The sequence below is a fragment of the Ammospiza nelsoni genome, chromosome 14 (genome assembly GCF_027579445.1).
Source record: "Ammospiza nelsoni isolate bAmmNel1 chromosome 14, bAmmNel1.pri, whole genome shotgun sequence".
Taxonomy (NCBI): Eukaryota; Metazoa; Chordata; class Aves; order Passeriformes; family Passerellidae; genus Ammospiza; species Ammospiza nelsoni.
In genome coordinates, this window is record NC_080646.1 from 18,953,856 (window position 1) to 18,972,258 (window position 18,403).

Consider the following 18,403-nt stretch of genomic DNA (forward strand, 5'->3'; position numbering starts at 1 on the left):
AACAAATGGTTTCAGCTCTCAGATACAGTACTATCTTGTGAGCAACTTCCTGCCAAATGCTGATATCATCCTGGATTAAAAAAATAAATACGACAAATTCTGTTTCTGTCAGCAAGCCTTTGTACTAAATCAGAAATGCTATCAGCTGCAAAGATTCGACTTTACTCTCATAGATACAAAAGCTGAAAGAAAATGCAAAAAATAAACCTTATTATTTCAAATTATAAACCAAATCCAGTTTTACCAGACAGTACTACTTGAAAAGCAAGTTAAGATACTTAGAAACTGCTAAATTAATGCTCCTGATTCTTGTGTATTGCACTGAAACTATTAGCAAAATGCACATGAGATATTCCAAGATAGGTTTTGCTTTAGGAGTTGTTAAGTATGAAAATGAGCTGACTCAACTGCATTTTACTTTCCATGTAATGTGCAAAAGCAGAAGTTTCCACCCAGAAAGCAAACTAAACAGCACAACCTTACATAACACACTCCTGTTGCAAAAAAAAGTTTTATCCCATGTTCAGAGTGAAAAGCTGATCCTCACTAGGGACCACAGCAGCATGATGCCTTGCCAGCACTTTCAGAAATTCTAACAGAGCTACAGAGCCCTGTATAAAAAATCAAAAGCTGCTGAAGGACAAGGACCTGTCGTGTCTAAAGTTGCTTAAGGCCAATCTGTGCTTTTACAGAGTGAAAATACATGGCTTTGAACAATCCAAAGGTCACTGGTTCACTTCTCATAATGGGGAGCAAAGTCTGCTGAAGGTATTAGTAATGCCAGGTAGCGAAGACCAAGACATGAAGGTTCTTGCACCAACAGACACCCATAAAAAGAATAAAAGAAGTCTGATGAGTTATAAATACACATGCATTGCACTTTTATCACATTTCTTATGCAATGCTGGCCACAGGACACCAGGTTGGAAGTCCCAGCTGTCTGAACAGTCCAACACTGAGTGTGAGCATGAGCAAAGTCTTGAGGAGAAAAGTCAAAGGAGCATTTCCTGACCTCCAAGCACTCCACAAGGATGCTGCAGCCTTACAGGCATGTTTTGCATGACAGCAAAACAGAAAGGGATCTGTGAAGTATAACACGAATATACCACGCACAATGACAAAGTAACTACAATTCATTACTGACTTATTTCTATAATATGAGCATTGAAGGGAAATAAAGCAATTATTCTATAATAAAACAGCATTTCCATATCTCCCTCCTACTTTATTTTTTTCCTTTTGGAAAGTGTTTTCATTGTTTTGGTAACTGGAGTGCTTCAGTTTAACCCTGGTTAAACTACTAAATCACAATAGGAGTGAGAAATTATAAGGAAGTTATCTGGTGCTTGGATATGATGTGGGCCCTTGCATCATGGAAACAGAGTGTGTTTTAACTTCTGCACCAAAACATCTAAGAAAAAAAAAGTAACCTGCAAAAATTTAAACTGGCAAAAATTTAACCCCATCATAGTTTGAAAAAAAATCTGAAAGACTCATCTCACAAACAGCATGTAAGTACATAAGATTAAACAATAAAATTTGATGTCAACACATCTCAAACATACGCCTTCTTAGACTTCTACAGTAAAGCCAAGTCTGATGTTGTTAAGAACTGAGAGAAGGAGAACTGAGGGCCCACAACATCACAAATCACTGTTAACTGAACACACATCCTAAGGACCATCCTACTGCAGGATCCACTTCATGGGAACATACATGGCAGCTCATACTCCACGAAAACTCTGGATTTAATGAGAAATGCTCATCTGGGCACCTTAGAACTTGAAGTGGCAGGGCAGTCTGTCTGGGAGAAGCATCCCTGTGCCTCCCAGCACAGCACGGCTAACTGTGACTTATCAGTCATGGAAAAAAAGCAGAATTGTTAAAAATGGAATTCCCCCAAGCTCATCAGATGGAGCAGTTATGACTGTAAAATCAACCAGTTCTGAGAAGAGAGAAAGGGCACAGGAGCACATCTTCAACAACAGATTACAGCCACATGTCAGGCCTACAAGTAACACACACAATCTTCAACAAAGACTGAAAAAGCTCCAAGTCTTTTTATTCAAGCATAGGTCAGCACTTTTATGAACAGTTTCACTATTTCCTGACTGTCAACTTTCCTGCTTGGAGGTTCTTTGCTGAAAAACAAAAGGGGACTAGAGCCATAAGAAGGAATATGTAACTGTGGAATCACAACTATTACCTATGGAATTAAAAGTGGGCCTCAGTTATTAGTAAGTTTCTTCAAGCTGACTTGTTTTGCAAACAAGGCCCTTGCACAAACAAATATAAAGGAAGGAAATGAGAGCAAATCCTATATTTACTGAATAAGGTAAGAAAAAACAACAGCATATTCACAGTCCTCAAGACTTCAAAGTGAATCAGTGAGGGAAAAAAAAAAAATCCATCAAGGAGCTGAGCAGTTCAAGAAACGTCAAGAAAATGGTTGGAAGACAGACACACCCATTTATGTTAGCTCTTTAGAAGTATAAAGAAGCAGCACAGTACCAAAGTAGGCTATTTTTTTTAATGATACAGCATTTATTAATGTTTATTAAGCCTTTTATTCTACCACAGGTACAGAATAATACCTCTTCAGGTAAATTACTCAGGCCTTAATCAGCTGGTGTTACTGATCCAGCATTTTGAAAATGGTTACAGAGAGAAACGTGCCAGAAAAATGCAGAAAAACTGTTCTAAAAGCATTAGAAATGATGCCACACCTAATTTAGTCAATCACAAGTGCCTAAATAAAGATTGTTTCTTCCTTGTGCACCAAGTTCTGCACAATAAAATGTCTGAAAAGGACAGGACATAACATAGGGTAACATAAAACAAGTTACACACTATTTCACCTTATCTTTAAAGCAATTTCTTTTCAAGAGAGTCTACTCATTCTCTTAGCGTTATTTTTTAAAGTCAGCATTAGTTTTGCCCTCCTAAATACTAGTAACCTGCACTGCACCTTTCCCTTTCATCCCCAAAACACTGTACCTCACTTTAGAAGTGACCTCAGCTACAAGTAGCTGAACATAAATCTCAAGTCATGCCACACTGTAGTTTCAATTCTACCTCAGTGAAGGCCTTGAAAATTTGGCTTATGTTTATTTCAACAGAGTATTTTAAACCTGAAAAATCTTATAAAAATATAAGTCACAACCACCTGTTTGGATATATCACACTTCACTGCCATTAAAAAAGGTTAGTGAAGCTTAGAAACAAACCCTTTTTCAGAACCAAGTTTGGGACAAAACTCAACATTGGTCGAGGAGGTTCCTCCACCCAGTCGCTAAGGGGCTTCTATAGCCGACTGAGGAGCTCTACCCAATGCAGCCACTCCAAATCTCCAAACCGTGAGCACACATATGCACGATGAGTGCGGAGGGGAGAACTGAGAGCAGAACCACCTGCCCAGAGCGTTCAGGCACTGCCACCACCAGCTCCAGCAACCCTTCCCCACTTTCTGAACATCTGCACCTAAACACGAGACGCCCCACACGGGGAGAGCCCAAGGAAGCCGCGGTTCTGCCTCAGGCCGGCGGCGCTGCGGGCTCGGCCAGGGGCTCCGATCGCTCTGGGAAGGGGCTCCGATCGCTCTGGAAGGGGCTGCGGGCTCGGCAAGGGGCTCCGATCGCTCTGGGAAGGGGCTCCGATCGCCCCGGTAAGGGGCTGCGGGCTCCGATCGCCCCGGGAAGGGGCTGAGGGCTCCCGGCGCCTCGAGAGGGGGCTGAAAGCTCCCGGGAAGGAGCTGCAGGCTCCCGGCGCCCAGGGAAGGGGCTGCGGGCTCCGATGGCCCCCGGAAGGGGGTGCGGGCTCCCGGGAAGTAGCTGCGGGCTCCGCGCGCGGCACCACAGCGGCGGCAGCACGGCCCGGCCCGGCCCAACTGTTGCTGCGGCGGGCACGGAGGCGCCGGGGCCGCTGCAGGAGCGGATCGCACCCTGCGGGCCCCGCCAGGCCCGCGGCACCTTCCCCCGCCGGACAATCCGTGCCGGGCGCTGCCGTGCTGGGCTAGCGCTGCCCTCGGTCCCGCACGGGGCCCGGCACGGCCCGAGCGCGGCCCCGGCACGGGCGGTGCCCCCGGCCCTTCCCTCCCTCCGTCCCCGCTCGGCCCCGGCAGGACCCCTCTCCCGCCGGGATGGCGGCGCTCGGCCGCGGGCGCGGCCCCTCACCGATGGTGGAGATGAAGGTGGTGTTGAAGGCGTCCTCGCTGAAGCGGAAGAGCAGGCAGGTCTTGCCCACGCCCGAGTCCCCAATCAGCAGCAGCTTGAACAGATAGTCGTAAGTCTTCGCCATCTTCGCCTGGGCTCGGCTCGCCGCCGCAGCAGGAGGGGGCGAACGCGGGACGGAAGGAGGGCGGGACTCGGGCGGGGAGGAGAAGGGGAGGAAGGGAAGCAAGGGAAGCAGGGCCGGGCGGAGAGAGGGACGGAGGCGGTGCCGCGGGCGCGTCACGGCCGGAACCGCCGGGCCCGACGGGGGCTGTGGTCCGCGGGCCTGCCCTCACCCACGGCGGCTCCGGGCCGTCCCCCAGGGCTCAATTCTCGCTCGAACATAGCAGGAGTTGTAACCAGAGTCATATAGTTATGTATTTAGTTAAATAATGGCATCATTCCCTCACGTCCTCAATGAGTGAGTCTTGCCTGTGACCCCAGAAGTTTACATGTTGCCCATGGCATGTCAACTCCCAAAGAAACTTGTGCGCACAACACAAAAATGATGTTCATGCTGTCCCACGTAACACTGCAAACGGGGTGTGCTACAACAAGAGATCTGCTCTGGAGCAGCTAAAACGCTTTCCCCCATCTTTTTTCCACTAATAATCTCTTGGTGAGAGGCAGCCTCATTATGTATTCATTATAGTGTGTTCCCCACAGGATGTCACAAGGCACTATAAAAATAAATAGCACTACAAAACACTTCAAAATGACAACAAGGACTTACTGCTTTAATTTAATCTAAAAATTGTAGCCTTCAGACAAGCTATAAACAGAACACTCTAACACTATAAATCACTAGAACAGTTCTCAGCTCCCTCTTAGCAGAAACAGAAAAAAGATTTCCCCAAATAATTCATTAAGGTTTCTATTAGTTATAAACCAGCATACTGTAGGGTCCTTTCTCACTTTTGTGTTGTTTTTTCTTCCTTGTATGTGTGTTAACTTGGCAAATATTTATGCTGAGCTCTATAGAGAATCAAACAAAATTAGTTTTGAATATTAAAGCTCTCCCATACATGCTTAGCCTCTTGCAAGCACACAAAAAATTCACCTCGTGACATTAAACAACAATTTGATGTGAAATAGGACCAGGCCAGTCTAATCCCTGGCTACTGCTGTATTTGTGCACTGAGGAATCACTCCAAACAAGTACCTTCAGCCATTATACTTCTTGAAAAAGCAAAAGGTATTCTGCTCCTAGTTATAAATTATCCAAATTTTCCCCATTAAGGGTCTCAGCTGGGTGGTAATCCCAGCGAATATAATGAAAAATCCATTGACAGATGTGATGTAAAACTCTATACAAGGTGAATTCAGCAAGAGCTTGTCATGAATGCTAATCTAATTTCCAGTTAATTGGATCAAAATCTAATTTTATATTTATGTGCTTCATCATAATTCAAGTGAAAAAAATATTATTCTTATTAAAATTAATTGTTTGATTGAGACTTCTGGAAGACCTGGGTATCATCTGATAGAGGAGAATGAAAGCTGCAGATCAAGGATGGGGGTGAAAGGATGATCAAGGATGAAAGCACAAATCAAGGATGCCAATTCTTTTTTTTTTTTAACACACCTGAGGATCTCTGCCTAGTTCAGGCCAGAATTTGAAAACGTGGCTGCTTGGATCATTTTTATACTGTATAATTAGCAGTCGAGCTTTTAAATGTTAAAATGAGTTGTCACACTAGTTATTACAATAATTGAGTTTATAAATTATAATGGCAACCTGGCACCGAAGCAGTCAGACCAAATTGGTTCATTACTGCAGTCTAACATGAATAATTGGATTATAGGAAACTGCAAATGAAAAAGTCTCTGAAATATTATCCTGTAGCTGTACTTTCAGGGACATGAGTTGCTGTGTACTGTAATTATGGCCATGCTGAAGATGACTACACAAACGCATTTCAGCACTGAAGAGAGGATTTGGGGGTTAATATTCTCTCTTGAGTTTGATGGAACACGTAGGCTTTCATATGTCTCTGGAGCAATATGTTTGTGATCGCCATCTGTTACTCAAGAGTATTTTTATAGAAAAATAATGCAAATTACTTCCCTCTTCAATTACACTGGTGCATTCTGTTCTGATTTGGAAAAGTGCCAGTTTGCCACATTCAAGGGACAGATGTTTATTTAACCATGGACTTTAAAAACAAGATAGAAAAATTAAGTTGCATTTTTTATTGTCTAGAATATGAAAAATATCCTCTAATTGTTCAATTGTACACCTTGTAATATGTTAGTAAAACTTTGAGGAGTACTATCAAAGCTGTTAAGGTTCAATAGCCACACCTCTATGGTACCTGTTCCACGAAAACAATGGAACTCAGTCTTTGTTATTGCACCAAATTGGAAAAGTTAACATTTGGTTTATATTGCATTACAGTCAAATAGATCAACAATTCTTTTCTTTTCTGGCATGGAAGAACCTCTGAGGGGAGCACTGAACGTGTAGGAAATAGAACAGATTTGAAACTATGGTTTACATTTTGTCACTATGTAAAAGCAGATGGGACTGTAACAGTCTGATTCTGTTTTGTACATTTCAAAAAAGCAGAATTTAAAAACTCTTTACAATTCCTAAATTACTACACTACCATTTTGCCTGAATAAAATCACAGAATCATTAAGGTTTGAAAAGAGCTCTGAGATCATTTATTCCAATCCTTGACCAAATACCACCTTGTCAACTAAGCCAGAGCACAAAGTTCCATCTCCAGTCTTTTTCTGAACTCTTCCAGGGATAATGACTCTGTTACCTGCCTGGGCAGCCCATTCCAATGTCTAATCACTGTTTCTGTGAGGAAATTCTTCCCCATGTCCAACCTAACCTGGAGCAGCCTGAGGCCATGTCCTCTCAGCCTGTCACTTGTTCCCTGGGAGAAGAACCTGACCCCCACCCTCCTTTCAGCAGCGAGAAGCTCACCCCTGAGCCTCCTTTTCTCCAGGCCAAACACCCCCAGCTCCCTGACCTGTTCCTCATCAGACTTGTGCTCCAGGCCCTTCCCAGCTCTGCTGTCTTGCTTTGGATTCACTCCAGCACTTCAATGTCTCTCCTGAATTGAGGAGCCCACTGGATGTGCCCCCAGTGTGGGGGTCCCAGTTGTTGGTTTCTCTGGGTCTGGACTGAAGGCACTAGAGAGGGTAGTTCATGTTCAGACTCAAGTGTTTATTATTTCTTATCAGTAAAACAGTCTCACTGCTGTGAGTTCAGCACCTTTTCATTAGAAGGCACAAAATGGCCAACAATCTCATTTTACAACATATTTTAAGACTAAACTATCCAATTAAGAACTGACACCTAGATTATTTTCCCTTTTAACCCAATAACTGATCCCACAGAGCTGCAATGTGGACTTTTCTACACAATTACAAAATTCCCCCCAAACCCATGAAGAAGTGTAGGGGGATAGAATATAAATAAATAAAGGAATTATAGAAAGTAATCTCACCCCCTAAAGAGTTGCAGCTGGTTAATTATTAAAGATTAGGAGCAGGCCTGATGTTAACAGGCTGCATTTAGCCAATAAGGAGAGTGTTATAAAGAGTGGATTGGGGGGAACTGGAGTTGGCTGCTGTGAGGACAAGAAGTCAGTGCCTAGAGGAGATGCCTACAAGAAACATCAAGGAGGTACAAAGCTCTAGCAATATGGAACCTTTGCAATGTAATGACAGTTGAACTCTTGCAATATAATAACAAAGAAGAAGGAAGAAGCATGAAGAAGAAACTCAGGATGACACCCTGTGCCCTCCATCTTGCTTCCATCCACAACACGCTAAAAACCCCAAAACCTAAATTTCTCACCAAGTGACACACCTACACTACTCTCTATACTCTATTTCACACTTTTGTGGATTCCAGGCTATCTTGAAGTCTGGGGAACTTTCTCCATGAATGAGGGTCAGAGTCAGTGCTCCCTGGGCGTCAGGGCACCCCAGAGCAGACACAGAAATATTCCCAGTGCCCTGGGTTGGCACACCCCAGCACATGCCCATGGTCACTGCCCTGGTCCTGCTGGACACACCATTGCTGGTACAGCCCAGCGCCATTGGCCTTTTTGGCCCCCTGGGCTCATGTTGAACCACTGTCACCAGGCAGTTCTTTGCTGCTGGGCAGCTTTCCAGCCCCTCTGCCCCACCCTGTGGGGCTGCAGGGGCTTGTTGTGACCCAGGGACAGCACCCAGATCCTGCCTGTCCTGATCCCTCTGCAGAGCCTTTTTGTCCTCCAGCAGATCAACACTCCCATCCAACTTTGTGTCATCCATGAACTTCCTAAGGGTGCTCCCAATCTTGTCATCCAGATCATCAATAAAGACCTCAAAAAGGACTGGCCCCAGTACTCATCCCTGGGAAACACCACCAGTGACTGGTCCCACGTGGATGTGGCACCATTCAGCACCGTGCCAGACATTTTAACCCAGCAGAGAGTGCACCTGGGCAAGGCATGGCTGCAGCTTCTCCAGGAGGCCAATGTGGGACAGTGCCAAAGGCTTCCTGAAATCCAGGCAGACTGCACAGCCTTTCCCTCATCCCCCAGGCAGGTCACCTGCTCATAAAAGGAGAGCAGTGCCATAGTTCAAGCTCATCCAATGAATAGGGGAGTCCTAATCAAGGCATGGCAGAATTCCCTTAGTCACTGGGCGCAGGTAAAGTGCATCTGTTAAAGCCCTCAGTTCAAGAAAGGAACTAATAGGAATATCAATGTGTAAGGATGACCTCTACTCATATGCACTAAGTTCAAAAATCTTTATATATACATTAAAAAAGCCAGAAAACACTTGTTTACCGACACCTACATTTTGAAGAAAAAAACAGATTATATTGCTACTTCATTCCCACTCTCATTTTTAATTTCTCAAATGATAGGCATCATTACTTCTAGCTTTCAAACATCCCTTTTCCCCTTTAGTTCAAAGGTGAGACTGGGTAGGTAAAAAGACAACTGTGAGAAAATCTGTTTTCAATGAAGCTCTTCTCAACACACACAAAATTGTAGAAAATTCTGCATCTTAATTGCTTAAGTACAAGGTTTGAAAAAAACAGAGTTTAAAACATGTTGGTAGAAATAAGATCCTGTTATTTTGGCACTAACTGGAATCAGCAGGTCCAAGTCCTACCAACAATAATCTTATGAGGCAGTCCTGCCCTGAATGCCACCTAACCACAAGTCATTAACATGAGCTTTGCTCCTTAACTTTTGAACTCTGCTACCCAATATAATAATACTTCTGATGCATATCTCTAACAACTCTGACTTTGGCAGGTGAGGTGCCTCTGGAATTCATTACAGTAGATAACCATCATCTGACACTCCTTTAAAAAAGTCACTTATTACCTGTTTCCAGTAAATAAGTCTTTCACTTATTTCACTAGAAGGTGAATACTTCTATACTCATTGTCTTACTGCATTTGTTAGGTTGATATGTCCTGCTTTCAACTCCTAGTTTTAAGATCAATGTTTAATGTACAAAGAACAGTACTCTACTATAGTGATCTAAATGTATGAATTTTCCATGTGTATATACTGCAGAACTTTATATAGAAGAGGTTAAATAAAGTCATTATTGAGAAAAAAATTACACAAAGTATGTACAGTTAAATTCCAGAAGGAAAAAACACTGTAAGATTATCTGTAAAATCCATTACTTTCAATTTTGCTATTACAGTAGTGCTAAAAGTGGAGTGTCTTCAGTTTCCACTGCTAATCTAAACTATCTGAGCACAAGCATATTTAAACCAAATTATTACATGCCACAGTTTACAGCATTAGTTTACAATCAATTTGCAGTATAGGCAAAACCACAGACTGGTCACATTCTGGATCAAACATACCACTTGAAATGAACTTCTTTTGAGTGCAGCTTAAAGGTGGTTAGCAAAAAGAAATCTAAATGCTCTTAACAATAGTATTACAGAGATACCCACCCCCATTTTAGTATTCTAGACAACCACTATGAGCATTAGTAGCGTGAATTTGGGTTTTTAAAATCAGTCATTACACACTTTGTCAGTGACCACAGGCAGTTTATACAAGGTATTGTAGTAAAACCTCCCAAAAGCTGTCAGAGAGCAAATCCTAAGGAGCTGCCCAAATTCAGGTGCAGAGGACCACAAATGGAGCAGAGAAAAGCAGTACCAGGGGCAGCAGGTGCTCATCACAGTGAGGGTTTGCAGGCTGTCCCAGCCCAGCAGGAGCCACCACAATGCCTGTCCTGAGACTGACACAATGCAGGAGAAAACCCAACTGTCATTATGTTGTTTTAAAACATTTCCAGATCAGCTTTTGGAATTTTTCTGTTGTCATTCTAGCAAAGAGACAAAGTTTCTTTTTCTTTTCTTTTTTTTTTTTTTTTTTTTTTTCTAAAATGAGATCAAAGCCCTTGCTTGCTGGGAGAAGGCTGGAAAGAGGAAGTTGTTCTCTTAGACCTGAATCTGTCTGTGTCTCAGTAGGCCAAGCCACTGTTGTACGGAATTTCTGTCCGTGCTAACTGACACTCAATGCTGCATTTCTGTTTTCTTAAGAGCACACTTCATGAAAAGTTTAAATTGTAAGATTAGAGGTAATCCATTCGAATTTACTCATACAGCAGGTCACTGAACTTCTAGCTGTTACAAAAAGGAAATGAATCTACAAGCAAAACCAAAATAGAGAACCAGAGGAATGTGTCCAAAACACATCCTGTTTTCAGATCATCCTGTGTGCCCTTCCTTCCATGGAAGCCAATTTCTAATGTGACTCTGAAGTCTTCCTCAGGCACCAGAGGTTCTTTACAGGAAAGAGTTCGAAGGGAAAGCCAGGAGGAAGAGGTGAAGAAGGATGGCACTTCAGAAGTTCTATTTTATTGTAAGTGGCACTTTATACATGGTGAAGATATTTTATTATTTTATTTAACACAGAAAAACAGAACTCTACTGCAGATACTAAATCAAAAGCCTTAAGCAATTATCCTCTTTCCATTCTGCTGGCACATAAATAACATGTATTTGAAAAGGACAGGAGGGTAGTAGGAACAGCTTAAAACACAAGAACTGACTCTGTGCTCCTAACTGGTTTGTGCTGTTAGCTTCACAGCACAGCATGCAGAGGAAAGTATGAGTCAGAGCCCTTCCTAGTAAATTCCCCATGATACAACAAGAAATACTTCCAAAATACCTCTATCTGTGTGTCATCATCACATAAGGAAAAAATGCTAACACAGCATTACAGTGCTACAGGGCTGGGACAGTGAGAAGAGGAAAACCAATATAATGGCTTGGAGCACTGCAACACACGGGACTATTCTGGCAGAATAATGTAAGAATTTGGGGTGGAAAGTATTTTGAAAGTTGTTATAGCACTGGAGACACCAAGCCCAGCCTTGAGAATATTGTTGTCAGAGTGATATGCTTCTGTGAAATTACACCCTCACTTGTGCTCATGGCAAACTTTTCAAATAAGTTTTGCTGAATGCATCAGTTCCCTCTCAGAAAGGCAGTGTCCTGACACGTTCCCGTTGGGCTTTTGGGAAGACTTCATACCGAGAGATTTTTGTAAGGTCTGTTGTGCCACCAGGAGGATTTCTACTGAACTGCACTTTGAAATATTCCAAATATTCCAGGATAAAATACGCGATTTTACAGATTACATTTGTGATTACTGACTTGCAGAAAAAAACACTCAGCCTGTTAGAAAAAAAAAAAAAAGTTTTTTTAAAAATTTCCACTCTCTGCAATATTTTTATGTCTCATAAGTTCTCTAAATTGATTTAAGCACATAAATGATAGCTAACATAAATTCTTCTGCCTTTTTCTCCTTTTTCTTTTTGACTGGGGTGGGAAATTGCAAAACAATAAGCTCACAGGTACAACTTCATGTAATGTATATTTTACTATGAAACAACAAACATATGTTCAGTTCTGGGTTCCTCAGAACAAGAAAGACAGGCAGAGGGTCCTGCAGAGGCCCACAAAGATGATGAGAGTTTTTGGAGCATCCCTCTTATGAGCAGGAGCTGGGCCAGTTTAGGCTAGAGAAGAGAAAATGGAGAGGGGATCTAATTAATTCATATAAATAACTTCAAGGTGAGTGCCAAGAGGATTGTGCCAGAGTTTTTTCAGTGATGCCCAGAAATGTGATGAGGAGCAATAGCCATAAACTAAAGCACAAAAAGTTTCATCTCAGCACGAGGAAGAACTTATGTGTAGGCTGGCAGAGCACTGAAGAGCTGCCCAGGGAGGTTGTGGAGCCTCCCTCTCTGGAGACATTCCAAACCCACCTGCACACCTTCCTGTGTCACCTGCTCCAGGTGCCTTCCAACCCTGACAATTCCACAATTCTGTGCCATATGAGTGATGATTTAGTCGCCATCCAGCGTGAAGCCAGTGCAGTTCTGTGAAAAATGTGTATTTTATGATTGGCTTTTTGCAAATATAAAAATGAATATTGTATGTGCTGTGTTAGAAAGTAATGCTGTATTAATTCTCTTAAGTACTGCGTTAAATATAGTTTTAGGTTATAAAAAATGTTAAAATAGAAACTAGGCTATGTAGGATGCTTTTTTTTGTAAAGAAAGGGCTCGCAGTGAGATAGCAACCACAGGACACCTGAATCTTTCAGAGAAAAATAATTTATTTCTCCGTTATCAGAAGAAACGAACTTCTTCCTGCCTCAAAGGTGCTGTTAGGATTAGAAGGAAGAAGTTGATGATGACCAGACAGAATCCTGAGTTTGAATGGAATTTATGCATCATGTATGAGGTGTATGAATATGCAACAGGTTATTGTTTTTAAGGGTTAATCCTCTGCTAACGTTTGTCCTTTTTCGGGCTCGTGCTGCCCAGAAAAGGTACCTGGACATCCATAACTCTTTGTCTCTATTGTCTCATATTGTCCTAATTCAAATTGTCCAAATTATTATTACTCTTTTTGTATTACTATTTTATAACCATTTTATTACTATTAAACTTTCAAAATTTTAAAAACAAGTGATTGGCGTTTTTCACAGATACGTTCCTGTATCACCTGCTCTAGGTACCTTCCAACACTGACAATTCCACGATTCTGTGCCATACCATGTGCTTTAGTCACCATGCAGCGTGGAGCCGGAGCAGTTCTAGCGGGCATTCACTGCCGCCCTGCGGGCCGGTGTCACGCCCGGCGGTGCCGGAGCGCACGAGCGGGGCTGGCAGCGCTCGGTCCCGCCCCCGGCGCTCGGCACAGGCGCGGCTGCGGCGGCGGCGCTGAGGGGCGGCAGCGCTGAGGGGCGGCCCGGCCCGGCCCGGCGCGGACATGCCGGTGAGTTGTGTACGGTCCGCTGGTACCGCCCGGCCCCGCAGCGGCAGCAGGGACCTGGGAGCGGGGGCTGACAGAGCGGCCCGGCCGTGCTCGCTCGGGCTCCCGCTGTTCCCGGAGCCCCCTCAGAGGCCCCGGGCCGGCCCTGTCGGGGCTCGGCTGCGGCCGCGCTGGGGCAGCCCCGGGGCCCGGCCCGGCTCCCGCCTGACGCGCCGGGCGCTTCTCCCCTTGCCCCACGCAGCTGGCCAAGGACCTGGTGCATCCCTCCTTGGAGGATGAGAAGAGGAAGCATAAAAAGAAACGTCTCGTGCAGAGCCCGAACTCCTACTTTATGGATGTAAAATGTCCAGGTAAATATTTGAAACCTTCATGCATTATGGAAGGAACAAAACTAATTTTATATACTGTTAATCTTCATATAACAGATTATTATTTCTTATCTGAGTCTGTATTCTATAGAGATCTTCATATAACAGCTGATTATTGTTTCTTAACTGAGTTTGTATTCTATAGAGATCTTAACATAACGGTTGATTATTATTTCTTATCTGAGTTTGTGTTCTGTCTAGAAAAAGGTCTGCATATTGCTTTGGGCTTTTTAACAATAACACTGCTTTCCATCTTTGGAAAAAGTTGATGTAAACAATCACACTTTTTTTCTGGAGGTTCTGGCATGAGTTCTTTAGTTGGGTTTTTTCTGGTATAAAACTCTTGCAAGTAGGGAAAAACCCAGCTCCCCAGGTTTGCATGTATAAAGTGAGATTAACTGGATGCCTTAAAGGATCCATAGCACAAGTTTCAAACAAAAGCCATCGTTGTTTTCCTGCTCTTGTAACTTAGTTCTGGAAGAGCAACTAGAAAAACTTTTGACAAGGATATATGCAGGGACACTGCACATATACATAAAAGTAAAACATACAGCACTGCCTTTTTTGCATATGCTGTTAAGAACTAAGCTGCCATCTAACTCACATACAAGGGTTATAAGAAGTTGCCTGTGTCCACTTCTCAGAGATCCTCAGTACTTTGGCTCAGAGATATCTGTATAATAAACTTCACTTTTATAAACTAAACTATGGGATTTTGTAGCACCATGACAGGAATGTGCTCTACCAGTGAAGAGCTTTTTTATTCAGCACAGTCACATCCATATTGCACAGTGTGGTAACTTCCTAGCAACTGCTGCAGTATAAGAAGATTTTAGCAGTAAGAAAACATTTCAATAGTGATCTTCCTGACATAGAACCAGGGAATTGTTGATGTGCTCAGGTTTTCTGATCTTATTCTTTCTTAGTTGCTTAATTTTCTAAGAAGCTCTGAGACATATTCCATCTGAAGTGAGGTAAATTAATTTAAACAACTTGAAAGTAAGCTCTGATTGCTTTCAAACAAATCCAGGGTTGAAGACTAAGCCTCTGGGGTTTTTGGGGTTTTTTACACTTTGTTCAAACCAGAATACATGAATGCATACACTTAGTGTCAAAATAGGGCCATAGGTCATGAGTTATCTTCATTATTGTTGGGTTAATTGTTTTTTTGTGTTTGAGGGCTGTATAGAGCAAAGCAGGAGAGCTTCACTAATGATAGAATCCTATGCACAAGGCACTGAAAACAGCAGATGGCCTTATGTGTCCCCAGGTCAGTGGAATTGGAAGTTCCTACCTAGATACTCAAATGGGTTGGGCTCATTTCCCTGCCAACTCACAAACATTAAAAACTCATCAACATGGAAGTTCAGCTTCAGTAGGGGAAAAAAACCAATTTGCTGTGATTAAATTTTAGCTGTTAGCAGTTTTTCACAAAGATTTATACAGTTGCTCTTTGTGATTTAAACAGAGATCTGTTATTCTGTCTATAGTACTTCTCCCTACCAAGCAGAGCTTTTGTCACAGGACCCTGCTCACAACATATGTTCTGTCTTAGCTGTCTGATCCACATGTGCTGAAAATGCAATCTCTGCTCACCTTTACCTATTTATTTTGTATATGCACATCCAGATTAAATCCTTTACAGGATTTCTCCCTCCAAAAATACTTCTTGGCTAATTAAAAATACTTTTCAGGGGGAAAAAATTGAAAAGCAGTGAAAATCCCATTTCTAAGCCATGTATGAGTGATCTCATCCTTTCTTAAGTCATAAAATTTATAAGTTGTAGACAAAAGCATTACATAGGGAATTAGTGAAATTTTTCTGTGCAAGTCTTTCCATTTAAATATTATGTTAGTTTTATAGAATGCAACCAAGCCTTACATGTACCAATTATTAAACAGAAAGCAAACACAGATTGGAACAGCAGTGTTTATATTCCCAGCTTTCAGACTTTGTCAACAGCAGTGTTCCACTGTTACAAGGTAAATATTTCTCCAGCTCCATGGGTTCCTCTGTTCAGCAGAGGAGGCTAACCTGGAACTGCTGAACTTCTTTCCAGGAGATGTGATAGGCAAACTGGGGTTTGTCAGCCAGCAGGGCCTGTTGATTTTCATATGGAATCAAACCAGTTTCTGTTACCTAACTTGCTTTCCTGTGCATGTAAGCAAAGGCAAGCACTTCAGAACACAACCATGGCTTGCTTAGTTTGGCTTGGTGTGCTGTGTAAGGAAATACAGATGCATTTTGGACAAGTATGTTGTGTAAGGAAATATAGATGCATTTTGGACAAGTATTTAGAATACCTGATTCAATTACCACATTAAAAAATGATGCTAGAAATACCCAGTGGAAAGTTTCATGATGTTGTTTTTCAGGATGCTACAAGATCACCACAGTGTTCAGCCATGCTCAGACAGTAGTTCTGTGTGTAGGGTGCTCAACTGTGCTGTGTCAGCCAACTGGGGGCAAAGCCAGGCTCACAGAAGGTAAGGGCAATGTTACACAACCCAAATATGTCACTTATATAAATGCATTGTATAGCCTGCAAATATTTAGCTTGAATTTTGGAAACTGATACTGGAACACTGATTTTGCAAATGGCTTAGAGTTGGCTACTAGAAACATTGATAATAGGCACAGAATTGTGAATTTTTCTTCAGATTATTTGTTTTTAAATGGCTGTACAGACCTGCCAGGCAGCTAAACACCTACATTGTCAGCAAACACACTTCATTTTAGGTGACTTGTCATTCCCTTCAGCTTGTGTAGTGAATACTGCTGTTTAACTCTGAGCTGGGTTTAAAGTGTTCAAAAGCACCATCAAAGGAGTGGGGTACTTTTGCCAGGCTAAAGTAATCCTGTGCCACTGCTAGTCACTAATGGTTTGCCTGTTTGTTTTTAAACAGCCCTGCTGTAAAGCAGTTCCCTGGCTCAAAGTATATTTGTTTCATATAAATTATAAGGGAGCAAATAACCACCAATAATGTATATACAGATAACTGGTACAACACCAGCATCTTTGAGTGCAGCCCAGTTCTGAGGTATGTGAAAAGCACTGGAAACACTTTAGGATTTAAAAAATGTAAGAATTAACCCAAATTTTAGTAATTTCTTATTTAAAGGGCAAAAGGTAAGTATGTGTGCAAATTACACATAGCAGTGCTTATATAATGTGCTACAAAGGGGTGTAAACATGAGGACAGAATACCTGAAGTGAGGCTGTTGAAATGGTAACAACACACAGCAGCTGTTTCAGTTTGGGGTTTGTATCACTAAGGGATGGAATAATAGACTGAAATTTTAAATTGCATCTGGAAGAAAAGAAATAGTACACCTTAATCTTATTTTAAGATGAATTGCATGACAACCATGTTGCACAGGTTGAGCTAGAGAAGACTTACAGTGCTAAATCTTCACCTCTCATGGTACATGAAGTTTATATTTAATCCACGGATTTTTCTACTTTCATTGGATGGGCAATTTTTCAAGGCAGTCTGACAATTTAAGGACTATTCATATCTCTACTCATGTGATTTCTTTGCAGGCTGTTCATTTAGAAGAAAGCAACACTGAGCAGTTCAGCATGTGATTTTTGGATCTGTGTTCCTGAAAACCTTCCCAATTTAAAAATGCCTGTTACAACAACAATGTGATTATGATTGATTTTGTACTAATTACATGCTCCTGCTGACTAATCTGCTGGAATCTCTTTTTCAATAAATGATCTGAAGTGCAAGTTCTTCCTGTAAGTTTGCAGATAACCAAGCTCTATTTTTATAAGTTTGAACAGAAAAAACCTTTGACTTCCTGCATCCTTCCCCTTGCTAATCATAAACTACAGCAGTGTTTATAATGTTTATAGTTCTGTAACTATATAATGCATATAGTTAGAGAAACTGCTTTAAAATGCATTTTATTTTATTACTGCAGCCACCATAACTGCAAGGGTTGCAAAAGCTAGATAAGATTTAAAATGGCTCATTTGCTTTCAATGTTGCTGTAGTCCCTTCCCCCTCTTGGGCAATATGGTGATAAATAAAAATGAAATGTTACTCACCTCTGTTCAGCTGTTTCTGTGGAATGCATGGGTTTTCCCTCCTGCTGATTTGATCTCAAGACTGCACTTGGTATTCTAAACTGAGATGTCTATCCAAAAAAACCCCAAAGTACTTTGCAAAGCACTGAAAACCTGCAGCATAGAGAAGGCAACAGGCATATAAACAATTTTAAGTCATGGAACTACACTGAGAGGTGTGAATGGTATCTAGGCACAGCAAAACTGTGCATACTGTTAGTATTAAATACTGGCATTAAATAATTGCCCTCTTGCAATAAGGAAAAGGATATAATTATTTTTTGAAAGCCATGTCTTTCTAAATGGCTGGTAAAAATGGATTTTGTTTTTAACCATGAGAAAATATTAAAACAAAATCTTACATATATCTTATTAAATAATATCTCAAGTTATGTATCAACAGCTCTTTACAAGTATCAGGTGTCTTGGTGAGCTAATTATTATTGGGATTTTCTAATTAGCTAGCAT

General features: G+C 41.9%; 2 protein-coding genes across 6 annotated transcripts in view; one reads left to right on the top strand and one right to left on the bottom strand.

The window, feature by feature from the left end:
* Positions 1–4,361, bottom strand: part of RAB8B (RAB8B, member RAS oncogene family) — a 29,317-nt gene extending 24,956 nt beyond the window's left edge. For all 5 annotated transcript variants that reach the window (XR_009419387.1, XM_059481807.1, XM_059481808.1 and 2 more), the window contains exon 1: positions 4,173–4,361. Coding sequence is in view for 4 of the 5 variants with exons in the window: in XM_059481807.1 (XP_059337790.1) it covers positions 4,173–4,296 (124 nt within the window). In the remaining variant the exon portion in view is untranslated. The remainder of the gene's footprint in view (positions 1–4,172) is intronic.
* Positions 4,362–13,394: 9,033 nt separating this feature from the next.
* On the top strand, positions 13,395–17,916 carry RPS27L (ribosomal protein S27 like). Its single transcript, XM_059482111.1, has 4 exons — positions 13,395–13,494; positions 13,733–13,841; positions 16,236–16,346; positions 17,405–17,916. The coding sequence occupies exons 1-4, from the start codon at positions 13,489–13,491 to the stop codon at positions 17,431–17,433; spliced, it is 255 nt and encodes an 84-aa protein (XP_059338094.1). The 5' UTR covers positions 13,395–13,488; the 3' UTR covers positions 17,434–17,916.
* The last annotated feature ends 487 nt before the right edge of the window (positions 17,917–18,403 follow it).